Genomic DNA, 13,654 nt, shown 5'->3' on the forward strand with positions numbered 1-13,654 from the left:
GAAAACGGATCGTGTATCTTTAACCCACAGAGGCCGAAACGTGGTTTTTTTTCTTAGTTAACAATGGAAACTTTTTTTTTTTTTTTCAGTGTTTCCCTCCAGCGGTCCTGCCGAGCAGCACAGAGCGAGCGAGAGAGCGAAAAAAAAAAGAAACTTGTTCCGCTGAGTTCAACCCCAGACAGGCTCACAACTTCCTTCCTGCTTTCCTACCCCCTCCCTCCGCTCTCCTCCTTCTCTCGGCTCCTCTCCCTCTCCTCCTCCTCCTCCTCCTCCTGCTCCTCCTGCTCCTCCTGCTCCTGCTCCTCCGGCTCCTCCTGCTCTCCCCGCCGTTCCGGCCGCACGACGAGAGGGCTCCGCGGTCGTCCCGCGGACCTGGCCGCAGCGCGGAGCGGGGAACGCGGCGCTCCCGGCCCCGAGGGGCGATATAACCGCGGGGAGCGCGGGGCTCCGGCGGCGCAGCGCGCCCGCGGAGATGGCTCCGGCAGCACGCTGCGGCCGGCGGGGCGGCGCGCACTGAGGCGGGCGCGGAGCCTGCGCCAGGTAAGCTCCTCAGAGCGCCCCGGGCTGCCCTCCGGGAGGGCCGGGAGGAACGGGGAAGGCGGAGGGGACGGAGCCGGGTTCCAGGTGCCGGGGGCTGCGCGGAAACCTGGGGGCGCTTCTCTGCCCGGGGATGCGCGGGGGGCGCGTCTGATGGCATCGCGGTACTTCCGAAGAAGTGTACGCCCGTCGCCGGGGTTAGCACATAGGGGCGTAAACAAGCCCGCACCCTCGCGTAGGTTGCGTTTCTGTATGGATATTGTGGGGTTCCCAGCGCCGGGCACGGGATGAGGATTGCGGCTCCGGAGGCGTACGGAACAAACGGGCACAAAGAAAGGCGGGCAGGGGAGCAGAGGAATGCCAGGAGCCAAAAGCACACCCCTCTTGCGTGCACGCAGAGCAGCCGCCCCCAGCTGCCTCCGTGAGCGGGACGCGGGCTGTTAGTGGGGCGGCTGCACAGCCCAGGAGGTGTGCGCAGGGAAATGGGGCAGAGCACGCGTGCAACTGTGCACACCCGTGCTGCTGTGTGTAGGTGGGTAGGGCGGTGGTGGGGACGTGGTCCCGTCCCACGCCAATTGGGCAGGTAGGTATCACTGAACGAAGTCACTGCGTGAGACTGGGTCGCCGTTGGTTGTAGGTGACAAACCAGAAGGTGGCAAATTTGAGCTATTGGACTTTTTCGCTTCCCTCCAAAAATGTCAGCTTTTGGGACAAGCACTCAGAAGCTTCCAACTTTCAGCTCCCACCGGTTGGGCCAGCGCTCCCTAACTCTGTTGTGGGAATGGCTGCCCACTGTGCACGGAGTCCTGCTCATTTTTCCCTCTCCCTCTCTCTAGGCATCCGTTTTATGGAGCTGCGGACCAGGACCAGCCCAGCTCCCCGGCTGCTCCCTGGCGATGCTGCTGATCCTGGCGTGGAGAGAGCCCCGGCAGCCCCGCTGAGCCCGAGTGCCGAGGCGGCGGCCTGCCTGTGCGCTCCGGCTGACTACTATGGCTGTGTACTGCTATGCGCTCAATAGCTTGGTGATAATGAATAGCAACAGTGAGGTGAAAAGCAGCGGGAGCAAGACACCACCTCCCTCCAGGCAAGCACTGCCCAGGAGCCCCGAGACAGCCGGCAGCTGCTGCCCACTCCCTCCCTTCAGCCCGACCACCGTGTCGCCCCGCTCCCCACGCCTCAGCTCCGCGTTCCTCTTCCCTCCGCCTGAGGAGCCCCCTCCGCAGCTGGTCAGCCCTGGGGGCCGACGGGGCAGCCGGGGAGGAGATAGGCCGCCAGGCTCCCCTGCAGCACGGCGCCTGCAGCGAGAGCTGCACAACGTCCAGGTGAACCAGAAAGTGGGGCTCTTCGAGGCACACATCCAGGCACACAGCTCCGGGGCCCACTCGCCGTGGAGCCCTCCGCCATCCTCTCCTCGGCCTTCTTCGCCCCAGCCATCCTCACCTCGGCCATCTTCATCTTGGCCATCTTCGCCTCGGCTCTCCTCGCCTCGGCCTTCCTCACCCCGGCCATCCTCACCCCGGCCTGCCAGCCCCACGGTGCCGATGATGGGGCTCGGCACAGGACCCCGGCCACAGGCCTGTGGGGAGAGCGAGGATCCTGACGCTGGTGGGGCCCAGGATCGGCCGAGCGTTGCGGGCCTCGTGGTGATGGAGGGGCAGGCCGTGGGGCAGGCGGTGGGGACGGAGCCATCAGATCCCAGCCCGCAGCGAGGTGAGGTGGTGATGGCCACCTCAGGACTGGAGGGCCAGTACCCAGTCGTTGGTGGTAGCATTCCCGCCGTCATCATCACAGACCTGGGGGGCCCAGAGGAGGAGGCGGGTGCCGTGCCCCCCAGCAGCCTGCCTGTCCGAAAGCTGTCCTCATCATCAGCCTCGTCCACCGGCTTCTCATCATCCTGGGAGGAGTCTGAAGAGGACATCTCCAGTGACCCTGAGCGCACCCTGGACCAGGCACCTGCCTTTCTGCAGACTCTGGACCAGCAGAAGCCCCGAGTGGTGAGTCCTGGGGCAGCCCTCAGGAGGGGGGAGTGGCCCCACAGTGCTAGCATGGGCACTGTGGGAGGGCAGAGGTCTGTGGCAGCAGAGATCCCTGGGTTCCCCTGAGGATTCCCATGATCTGCATGAGCCTAAGGGGAAACTTAGTTCCTCTTCAGAGTAGAAATCTTACTGGCCAAGCGTCTGTTAAGTTTTGTTTATACATGGTGATGCCCATCGCTATGGTATCTGCGTGCCTTTCATATGGAAGCACATTTCTTTAGAATCCCTGCTACCTCCCATTTATAAAAAAAAAAAACCTTTTTGCTTGTGGAGTATCTTATATTTTAGGGAAGCATATTTTTAGCTATTTATATTAAGTTCATTTGTTTGTGGATCTTTCTTTCCCCCGCTGCTGATTGGGAGCCTTCAGGTAAAAGAAAGTGTCGGTGCTGTCTTGTCCCTAAAGCAGGGAGGTCTCCTTGGAGAAGATGCTTTGGGGCATTCTCCAAAGGCAGACGCTCACGGGATTTGTTGTGTCATGCTAGGGATTCATCCTGTGTCTGAATGCTCCACACGGAGGTTTGCACTGAGCTGTCACACAGCTTCTCAAGCTTCTTTTCAAGGCCAGGCTGGATGTGGCTCTGGGCGTCCTGGTCTGGTGGTTGGCGACCCTGCACATGGCAGGGGGGTTGAAACTAGGTGATCACTGTGGTCCTTTTCAGCCCAGGCCATTCTATGATTCTCTAGAGGGCTTTGAACCTCCCAGGGTGGCTGTCATGAGGTTGTCTGATCAGCATGTGGGCTTATCATCCAGATGGGAGACATTGCCCTGTTTTGAGATCAGCGCTGAAGTTTGAGACCACACTGACAAACCCTGAAAAATACAGGGCTGCTCACTGCCTCCTTCCCTGTAAAGAGCCTGGTAATGGCCCGTCAGCTGTCAGTGGTGTGGTTCACTCTGTTTAATTTCCAAAGATACGTGATAATGAAACTCAATTGCTAAGCTCAGTTACACAAGGAAGACCAAAGCAGAGAAAAGTTATCAAAGTCATGAAGCACTGACACACTGTGGTTACCAAACACTCAGCAGACTGAAATAAACATCTTTGCTTTCCTTCGTTCTGTTCCAAGAACTGGGGCTCAATTCCGCTCAGGACAGAGCAACAGTTGAGTAAAAGCACAGTTAATGAAGTTACGAATGTGTGTCTTGTCGTGTTCATAGACAGTTCTGTATTTTGGGGCTCTTGACGGGCGAATCAGATCTCTGCCTTTTATCGCTGCCTCTGCTGATTAAATTCCATTGCTTTCGTGCATGAGCTGTAGTAATCTAGTAACCTCTGCTCCATCCTCCACACTGACAGCCGTTCCTTCTGCCGGGTGGCACTGATGTTCTGAGAACAGCTCACCGATGGGCAAAGGCGTCCCTGATGTTGCTGCAGAAGGTGTCCCGGGGCCTTGGGCTGACTGTGCAACTGGTTGGCAACATCTTAAATCCGTAGTGACAGCAGAAGACAGCTACTGAAGCAGTCTCAGGTTGCACACTCATTTGTTTTGTGAACTCACTATTTCTTTTTAACGGTGCGCACTGTCCGGAAGTGAGTCGTGAGAATGTGTGAGAAGCTCTCTCTGCATCTCGTGCTTTACTGTCAAAATCAATCCATCTCCAAACCATCTCCCCTCTGAGCTGAGTAAGTCGGTGCTGGGCAGGCAGGGTGCTGCCGGTCTGTGCCAGGTGACACAGGGAAGGGCTGGGGAACCTGCAGGAGAGGAGGAGCGGTGAGCAGTGGGAAAGCCATTCTCATTGCAGATATGTTCTGCACTGCACATCTTCCATAGCTTGTTTACAGATTTGATAAACAGCAGGCTTGCTGCTGCCCTTCCTTTCTGGAGGCTGTCAGGCTCAGCCAATCTGCTCGGGATGTCCGGCTGTCTGCTGTAGTTCCTCCCGGTGTTCCTGGGGAAGGGGCAGATCCCCGCATCTGGCACGGCCTCGTCCTCTGGTGTACTTCAGGTGGGGAGCTTCACCTGCAGTTGGGTCTGCATGCTGGATGGTCGGCCGAAGCAAATGGTGTCTCCTCGGGAAAGGGACGAAGGTGGCAGGACCGCTTTGTTTGACCCCAGTGACCTGCAGCAGCTCTATGGCTGAATATCTGCTGCAGGCTCAGCGTTGGTTTGCTGAAACTGTTTGCTCAGTGCATTGCCTGGCCCTGGGGCACGGTGGCCGTGCAGCACTTGGAAACAGCAACTATGCCATGATTGTGAAAGACCTGTGAAGCGCAATGACGATAAGAGCAGTCTGACATTTTGCTGTTGTCTAATTGCAAATCCACTTAAGGTCTGAGTAAACCTCCACGTAAGGGCTTTCTCGGCTGTGGCTTTCCCCAGGCTGTGGGCTGCTGCTAGAGAAACCCCACACTTGTTTATTGATGCTTGCAGGGTTTCAAAGATGCTGAAGCGGTGACACTTCTTGGGCTGTGTGGGAGGACTATCTGTCCAGCACTCTGCGGTTCGACATGCCGTGGGGCAGCCCTTGCTGCATATCCTGCACAGCAGCCTGGGCAGCTGCAGGAAGGAGCAGCTATCTCCATCCACCCACTGCCCGAGCCGAGGGGACACTGCAGCTTTTGGACGGGCTCTGTCACAGCATGTGTTGTGCCGGGGGAGGATTTCTTCTCTCCTGGCTGGTTGGGCAGGTTGGATATGCAGGGGAGGGAGAGTGTGCTCCCCATCCCTACTGCAAGTGGCACAGTTAGCTCAGGGTGGCTCCTCAAGGGGGGTTTCTCACCCCAAAGAAGCCTCATTGTAGCCATGGCTCCCACTGACTTGAGTGGAAAAATATGGACTTGTGAGTTTGTTCCTAGGGGACCCTGTTTTTGAAGTGCAAGGAAAAGCTGGTAGACTGAGGTATGCTTCACAGCAGGACAGCTGGCCCCAGTCAGGCTGTATTTCTTTAGCAAAAGCTGTTCCAGTGACGATTATTACAGTAAGTCATCATCATTGAACTAAATCCTCTAGTTTGTCGATTCTTGAGCAGCTAGAAGCAAGGCAATAGGAGTCAAAGGAAATGCAGAAATTGTGCAAGTGTGTGCTAGAGAAAAATGACATGTCAAGGGAAAAAAATAAACTTCCTGGAAAAGCAGTGCAAAATACTATAGTGTTCCTCTTCCTGTCTTTCTCACAGCTGCTGTGCAGGCGCAAGGATATGTGCTGAATAGTAATCGAGAAGCTCCCAGTTCATTGTGAAACCTCTCCCCCTTTCCATAGGCAGAGCAGTTTACTTAGGGTTAGAGACTTCCATTAACATGTGCAAAATGGCAAGAGCGTTTGGAAAATGCTAATGACATTGCTGCTGACCAGCATTTTTTAAATTGATTTATTTGTTTGACTTGCAGTGGCTGTATTTCTGAAAGGAGCCAGGTCTAGATAGGGTTTGCGTCAGCCAAGGGCCAGTGGGACCCTTGCTTATTTCTCTTTGAGATGTTCCACAATGCAAGCAGGGTTTGTTCCTATAAAAATCCATCAAGCTAAACACGCCTTCATTCCCTTTCCTAGCTGTCACTGTGATCAGGAAGTCTCTGTGTAACAGAAACCATGACTGCATGGCTATGGTGATGCGTGCGAGCCGTCGTGAATATGCATTTTTATGCTCACTATGTTTATGTATTTTTCTTCTTCCTCCTGTCATATTGGTATTAAAAGCTCCTAAGCTTATGAGCTTGAGTGGTGTCGCCAGTAAAGTATCAATACAATGTCTAGCTCGTTAGCATGCTTGCTCTGGCAGTGTGTACTGTTAAGCAGTATGCATGGCACTGCCCAGGGAAGACGCTTAGTCCTTGAGGTGAGGTGAGAGAGTCAGAATCATAAGATGACAGAATATCCTGAATTGGAAGGGACTCGGAGGGATCATTGAGCCCAACTCCTGGCTCCAGACAGCACTCGAAAATCAGACCCTATGTCTGATAGTGTTGTCCAGATGCTCCTTGAACTCCAGCAGCTCGAGGCCCACTGCCTTGGGCAGCCTGTTCCATGCCCACCGCCCTCTGGGGCAGAGCCTTTCCCTAACCCCCACCTGCCTCTCCCCAGACACAGCTCCATGCTGTTCCCTTGAGGACAGAACCTCTTTCAGCACTGCTGTGGGAAGACTCAGAGACAGAGGAGGTTGAGCTGGGCAGCTCTGTGTTTCCATGTTCCTGCACATTCAGCAGACCTGACGACACGGTGTTTTTTGGCTGACCCACCCATGGCTGGCAGGCTGGGCAGAGCGTGAGGCTGTCAGAAGGCTCTCTTGGGATTCGCAAAGCACTGCGCTGTGGTAGCTGCTCATCTCCTACCTACTCATGTGGCCTTCTCAGCAGATAAGCAGCTTTCTTCTGGGCTCCCACCCATGTAGGCTAAGTGAAGATGCTGCCATAACCTGATGGGAGATAAGCGGTGCTATTTCAGATCCATTTTCATCAACACATTTAAGTTCATTGGGAAGGGTTTCTTCTCCGCTAATGTTCTCCACGATTGACAGCACAGGAATGACAGGGTGCACAGCAGATGCCTTACTTGCTAGCACAGCTGACGTCTCTTGCATATTTTGTTTTTAAAACAATTTCACACTGAAGAAGTTCATAAAGAAACGGAAGAAAGCCCGAAGCATTTCTGAGGTGCAGGAAGAACAGACAAGAGCAAGCATTAGGCTCACCATCTCTAGGATCTCCAGCTGCAGGTGGCAATTGCAGGATGTCAGGAGCTTTGCTGGTTGGACCCATGTGGTGTTAAGCTGAATGTCCTCCAAATTAAACTCTCAGATCAACGGAAACTTTACGGTTTTGTCTTTAACATTCTGGAGCCTTGCAAAGACAAAAAAACAATCAAGCTGTAGTCAGCACCTGTCTCATGTTTTCCATATTATTTCTATAATGTGTTAGGATGGATTTGCATGCGAAGAAAATATTAGCGCAGCACTGAGCTCTCGCATGCCACGCAGTGACTGAAAGCCAGCCCTGAGCTAATGTTTTCTTTACCTGTAGATCTGTTCTAACTCACTAGAGAAATAATGGCATCTATGTGCAATGTTAAACTTTGCCTCGGCTAAGATTAGTCTTCTGTAATTGTTAGAGATTATTTTTGTTTATAGCAGTAGGTAAATTTGTGCAGTAAATTTGACCTGCTTTCATCCAATAAAGCCCAGCCAAGCTTTCTAAGAAAGATATGTTAATATTTAACAGACGGTGAAAACTAAATGTTAACATTTGCAAATCACCAAGTAACTTAGCAGCCTAATCCCTGTTCTCAAATGTGACTTTTAGGGCAACATGGGCTTCCATGCCTGCTGGGTCACTTGGCTTGGCCCACGTACAGAATTCATTGTGCTCAGCCTCCCTGGATGTCTCCTCAGGAAAAGTCCCCTCCTCCAATACCTTTCTTTTCTATTTGCTCCCATAGTATCTTCAGGGTTAGCCGAAGAGCGCTCTTAAGACAGGAATCTGTTCTTAAATTGCTCACTGATGTCTTCTGTAATACTTATCAGAATTACATTCACATTCATCATGCACACAGAGCCAGGCACAGCATTTGCACAAGGGCTGCGAAAGCTCCATTCTGAGGCTCACCACTTTCAAATGAAAGTGCCCATCGTTTGGCTCTTCAGTCGGTGTTCAGGAAGCAACATGTGCAGTTTGCTCTGCAGAGGGGGTGAACGCTCAGCGGCACCTTTCAGTTGGCATGGATACGTGGGTACACTTAGAAACTCACCGTCTCCACTTGCAAGGTGGATGTTTTTGGAAAAAGCAGATTACAGCCTCTTCTTTCCACAGCTCTGTATCTGCAGAGAGACCCTCTGCTGCCATCGGCTGTGGGCTGTGCAGGGCTTCTCTGCCCTGCAATTTCTCGTTGAATGGTGATATCAAAACCAGAAGTAGCTGCAGGCTGCTACAACCCATGTTAAGCTTTCTTCTTTCACTACATTGATTTCAGCGTTATCAGACATTTCAGCTATGGGAAGAAGTGTGTGGTTGGTTGGTTGGTTTTTTTTTTTTTCTTTTAAATAGTAAAGACCATTCTTTTCATTAGTGGTTTAGAGGAGGGGAGAAAGCCTGCTAGAAGGAATTCAGCTCTTCCTTTCAGATCCATGATATATGGTTAGCCAAAACGTGAGGATTGCTCCTGGGAGGAGAACTGTGGTGTAGTTCTGCTTAGCACTTGAAACTTCTTGTAGTACAGTGCATCATCTGATCAGCTCTACACAACAGGAACTACATTAGCATTCAGCACTGTTGTGGTTCTTAAGGAGTAGTTAAGCATCCCTCACCCCCCAGACAGACATTTGAGGGCTCTGAAGTGCCACGCTGACAAACATTTTAATGCGGTTTGGTTCAAAGTACAGAGTTAGATTCTCTTCACCATTCAGATCACACATTTGGTTTGCAGAGAGGTCAGCATCTGCAGTTCCCATACCGTGGACCTCACTGAATTGATGTAGGGCTCACCGTTGGCTTCTGGAGTTTCATCCTTGCTTTACACCTTACACCTGGTGTTTTGGAAAGTGGGGATCTTAAGACTGTGCAAAGCAGAGGAGGGTCTTCTCCCGCAGACATTATTGTCACCAAACTCCCTTCAACCCAAATGCCTTGGGCTTTGCCTGAGTGAAGACCAGTGTATCATCACCTGCAATACCCAGCACTACTTGTCTGTAGCGTTGTGATGCCAGGGAGCAGGCAGAAGTCTGCACCAAGTGGAGGATAGCAGAAGGCTGAGCAACGGCTGCACCTACCTTCAGCAGCACCTCCTCCTCCCCCTTCGCTTCCTGTCCCTTTGCCCTTGCTTGGGCAATTCATCTGCAGCAAGATACAATCAAAGAACCCTCTTCCTTTGCTAAACAATTCACTTCTTTTGTTAGGGTCAGATAAAATGCTGATAAAAGCTGTTGTAGCTCCGCTGAGGCCAGCAGGAGTGTGCTGCAGATTCGGTCCTTGATCATTTTTCCCCTTTGTCTTCCCTGCACGTATCCAGTTACACCTTGCAGCGTGCCCAATGTGAAGCTGAGTTAATGGAACGGAGAAGCAGTCCCCACACAGGTTCTGTCTGTTGATGCACACAGCCTCTGGGGCAGGAGTGTTCCAAGCAGAGGTCTGCATGGTGGCTTTTTGGAAACTGCATTTAAGATTGAGCGTTGTTTCTTGTTCCTTGCTGAAGTCTCCATTCCCTGCTAACAGTGTGGGAGCAGAGTCCTGCCTTCAGCTCACTGCTAAGCCCCATTCATGGCAGCCATATTTTGACAAAGTGTTCTGGGGAGGTATAATAGGTTCTATCCCACTGAGCTAAACACACAACATCTTTAATGAACGGGTACGTAAATACAGTGGGTGAGGGAGTCTGTGTGTGCCCCTTAAAAGAGCTGAGCCCCAGTGGGTTGGGGTGAGGGGGTGGTGAGCAGGTTCCTTCTCACCATGAGCACCATAGGAATCGCTCTGCCGGCGGCTGTGAGCCCCATCAGACATCCAGGGCTTCCTCCTGCTGCAAGCAAGGCACAGGGCAGCTGGGGGAGAATTAATAACACGTCCAAATGTAATATGGTTGCTATTATGGGTAATATATATTTAACACTCTGCAGGGACCATTCAAACCTGCATCTGTAGGAAGGGAGAAAAAGTCAATGCTTTTTTGGCTTGGATCAGAGTCCGATCTGCAGTCTCTCTTGGTATGTTTTATGTGGGTGGGTTTTGTTAAATTACAGGCAAAGTTATTGCACCCCTAGGCTACTCACACTAAATGTTTGCCCAATTTTAGCAGCATTCTTTCCAGGCTCGGCTACATTTGTTTTTATCTTCTCTATGGCAATTGATGATCCGAGTCTAAAATGTCTAACTCTACAGGATCTCCCGTTATATATTTCTTCCCCAGCTGTAGCTGAATCAGGACAGTATAATACTATGACATGTTGTAATGCTTCATGCTTTCTTTAATACATTCCAGATTTAAGGAGTCAGCAAAGTTTACATATCCAAAGTAATAAATTTAAACAGTAATAAGGACAAATCCTGAACCGTGATTGTATCTTGAAAGTGTTTTGCTGTTTTTTTTCCTTCTATCTGCTTTGTTCTGGCTAAGGTCTGTTTGTAGGAAATTCAACAGGACAGATAAAAGATGATGAGACAAACAACTTAATCCCTTAATAATGTTAAGTGGAAAATCCAACAACAGATTGGCAAGGAACTCGAATAACAACTGCAAAGTGGCCCTTACTGAGAACTACAGAGCTGGTTTAAAAGGCAGAGCCCAGGAAATAACCAAAGACAAGCCTGAATAAGACCCCACTGGTTCAGACGTTTTTATAAAATCCAAAATGGGTCCAATTTCTTTTTTTAATCTATGCCTGTAGAGTTCAGCTCCACCAGAGCTCAATTTTTCAGCGTTGCCTCATACCTCCTGCGGTCCTCAGTACTCACACCAAGTGGCCACAGAGGGCTGCAGGGTTGTGGTGTGTGTGGGTGCTCGTACAGGGTGGGATGTGGAATAGCAGCAACTGTGCCCAAACAGGGGTCACTGGTGGGGGTGCATGCGGAGGTGCCGGTGTCTCCTGGCAGCACCAGGCAGAGGAGAGCTGGGCACAGCTTGCTGGCATTGAGCTGGCCCCCGTGTCCCACCACCTGCCTGGCACCCAGCTGCAACCCACTCAGTCTCCCCCGTGCTCATTCCCGCTGCTTGGGGCCATCTCAGCTGCTGCCACTCGGTACGCCTTGAAAGCAAGGCAGCATCACAGAAGAAGTAGGCACTCAGAAATGCAATTGCCGAGCAGCTTCAGAAAAGAAGTTGTTAGTTGTTATCTCTTCAGAGCCGTATTTACTTAAAGCTCACAGCCTTTCAGCCTGTGCTTTCGTGGTAGGAATGTCTTACTTGGGTGGACATGAGGGCATCCAGTAAGGAAACAAAGGAATGAGATTTTGGAGTGGTATGTTATGTCAATCCACCCGAATCACTGCTGTATTTTAAAAGGCAGTGCAGTGCAACAGGTTGTTTGAAAAAACCCTTAGTGTCATCTCCCATCTCCATTGCTTTAATATTCTCCTGGAAATTTGTATACAGAATGTTCCCAATCCACGTTATCTTTCTCTGCTTGACAAATCCTGCATTTTCCTCCCATACCTTCAGCAGAGTGAGATCTAATCTTGATCTTTTTTGCAAAGCCCACAGAATTGCCTCGTCAGGTGTCACGCTGCCACCTTCATGCACAACCTGTGTATGCCACAGATTTCAGCTAGATGTGCCACTGCTGAAAAAGAATCTGCTCAAAGTTCATTTATTCCGGAGCAAGAGGTGGAAAACCAGCTTGGAGACAAAAGACACCCTCTTTCAGAGGAGGGTGCAGCTAATATCAGCTGGCTCTTGGGGAAGCTTCCTTGCAAAAGAGGTTAAAACAAATGCACAGCCCCTCATCTACATGCCAGCTCAAGGAGAACAGTTCTGGCCTCTCTCCTCTGGTCTCTGTTTTCTCATGTTGCTCCCCATTGCTGGAATGGCTTTTCTGAGCTGCTGAAGACAGTGTGTGAATCTGGGTCACCAAAAGTGTCTGTGACATGGAGCAGGTGCCAGGCCAGCGATGAGTGAGATGCAGTGGTAGCACAGTGCCACCTGGGGTGTTTTGTCTGTTCCATATTGTACAGCCCAACCAGCTCTGCTGCTGGGTCTCTGAGCTTTTAACGAGCCTAAAAACAACTCCACATCCCAGGTCTGTTCTTGTGGATGGGAATCCTTCCCAGAAAGGGAAAAAACACAGAGGTGCCTGTTTAATATAGGCTGATCTCATGCTTGAGCATACGCAGGAGTTGACCTTTCAGCACTGAAATATGTGGTGGGAATAGAACAAATCACATTTGGAAAGAAAAGCCAAGTAGCTGAGGCTTGATGCACCTAGAGGGAAGGAACTGAGATGAAGAGGCTGAAAGAGGTGCAGAGGGGCCAGATGACAGAATTGAAAAGTCGTCTTTCAGCAGTGGGTTTGACAGATCTTTGCAAAGCAAGTCTGCAGAGATGTGAAACTGAGATCGGGGATGGTGAGCCCCGAGGTGAGTTTTAGCTGGGTAGGTAAGTTGGAAAGATGCTGTTAGGGATGTCATCCAGAAGAGGCTGCAAGGCTTACAGGCAGGTTGGACGTGGGGACTGAGAGGCATCCAAGTTTTCCACTTGCTAAAAGTTTTGCGACAGGAGCAGAACACTCGCAAATGAGAGCAGTAATATTTACAGTCACATTGCAGAGACGTGAACTGTACTACGAATCACCAGTCTGCAAAGAATCATGTCTGCGTCGCCTTGCAAGCCTGGGTACAGTCCTGTTTCCATCAAAGTCAAAGCCAATGTTTCCATAAACTTGCGTGGAAGCAGCCCCGAGGCACACCCCCTTCACCCTCAGGGCCCAATGTTGATTTGTACATTTTTCCAAGAGAACCAAAACTCTACACTCTCCCCCAGCACCCGGAAGCCAGAGCAGCCTCATTGAGGAACTCCATCTGCGTGGTGGCTTCTATTGGAGGCCAACTCCCTGGTCGGTCGCAAGGCTTTCTCAGGCTTCTCACTGAAGCCTATAGCCTGCCTGAAGAGATGCTGGAGTTCTCCCTGCTGTCCTGCTCACGGCCTTGGAACATCTGTAGTGTGTCCCCCAGACGGCGAGACCCCCAGCCCTGTCCACAAAAAGTCTTGGCAGGATGGATGTTGTAGGAGCTGGCTGGAGCTGGAGGAATAATTTTTTTGGCAAAGAGTCCATTTTCCAGCAAATGTCAAGGGAGAGGGGGAGCAAAATGATTCACAAATTCAAACACATTTCCTGAATAGTTCTGGCCTAGAAAAAAAAAAAATAAAACAACAAAACAACAGAGGTGGGGGAAGAGGGAGGGATGTTAAAAATAGCAGTGCGTGTCATTTTGACACTTTCAGAATGAAGTGTTTCTTTTTGGGAATGTTTTGTTGGTGTTCTGCAAGCATTTGAAATGTAGATTTGATTCAAAATGGCATTTTTTTCTTTTTTTTCACTTAAAAGTCGACCTCGGCATTCAAACGCATTCAAAAAAGAAAAGAGAAGGGGTTTTTTAGAAGTTACGTAACCCAAAACGAAGCACCACCTTTTGCTGTGAGTCCAAATGACACATTTCAGAGTTTTC

At 50.9% G+C, this 13,654-nt stretch overlaps 1 protein-coding gene across 10 annotated transcripts in view; it reads left to right on the forward strand.

Moving 5' to 3' along the window:
* The window catches only part of ITPKC (inositol-trisphosphate 3-kinase C), a 97,212-nt gene that overhangs the window by 46,704 nt on the left and 36,854 nt on the right, over positions 1–13,654 (forward strand). For 9 of the 10 annotated variants that reach the window (XM_046939509.1, XM_046939507.1, XM_046939508.1 and 6 more), the window contains 2 exons: positions 90–540; positions 1,374–2,531. In XM_046939509.1, coding sequence (XP_046795465.1) covers positions 1,527–2,531 — 1,005 coding nt within the window. In that variant the 5' untranslated portion in view covers positions 90–540; positions 1,374–1,526. Of the gene's footprint in view, positions 1–89; positions 1,121–1,373; positions 2,532–13,654 lie in introns of those variants that run through there. The other variant, XM_046939504.1, reaches the window with a different exon arrangement.

Source organism: Gallus gallus, chromosome 3 (genome assembly GCF_016699485.2).
Source record: "Gallus gallus isolate bGalGal1 chromosome 3, bGalGal1.mat.broiler.GRCg7b, whole genome shotgun sequence".
Lineage (NCBI taxonomy): Eukaryota > Metazoa > Chordata > Aves > Galliformes > Phasianidae > Gallus > Gallus gallus.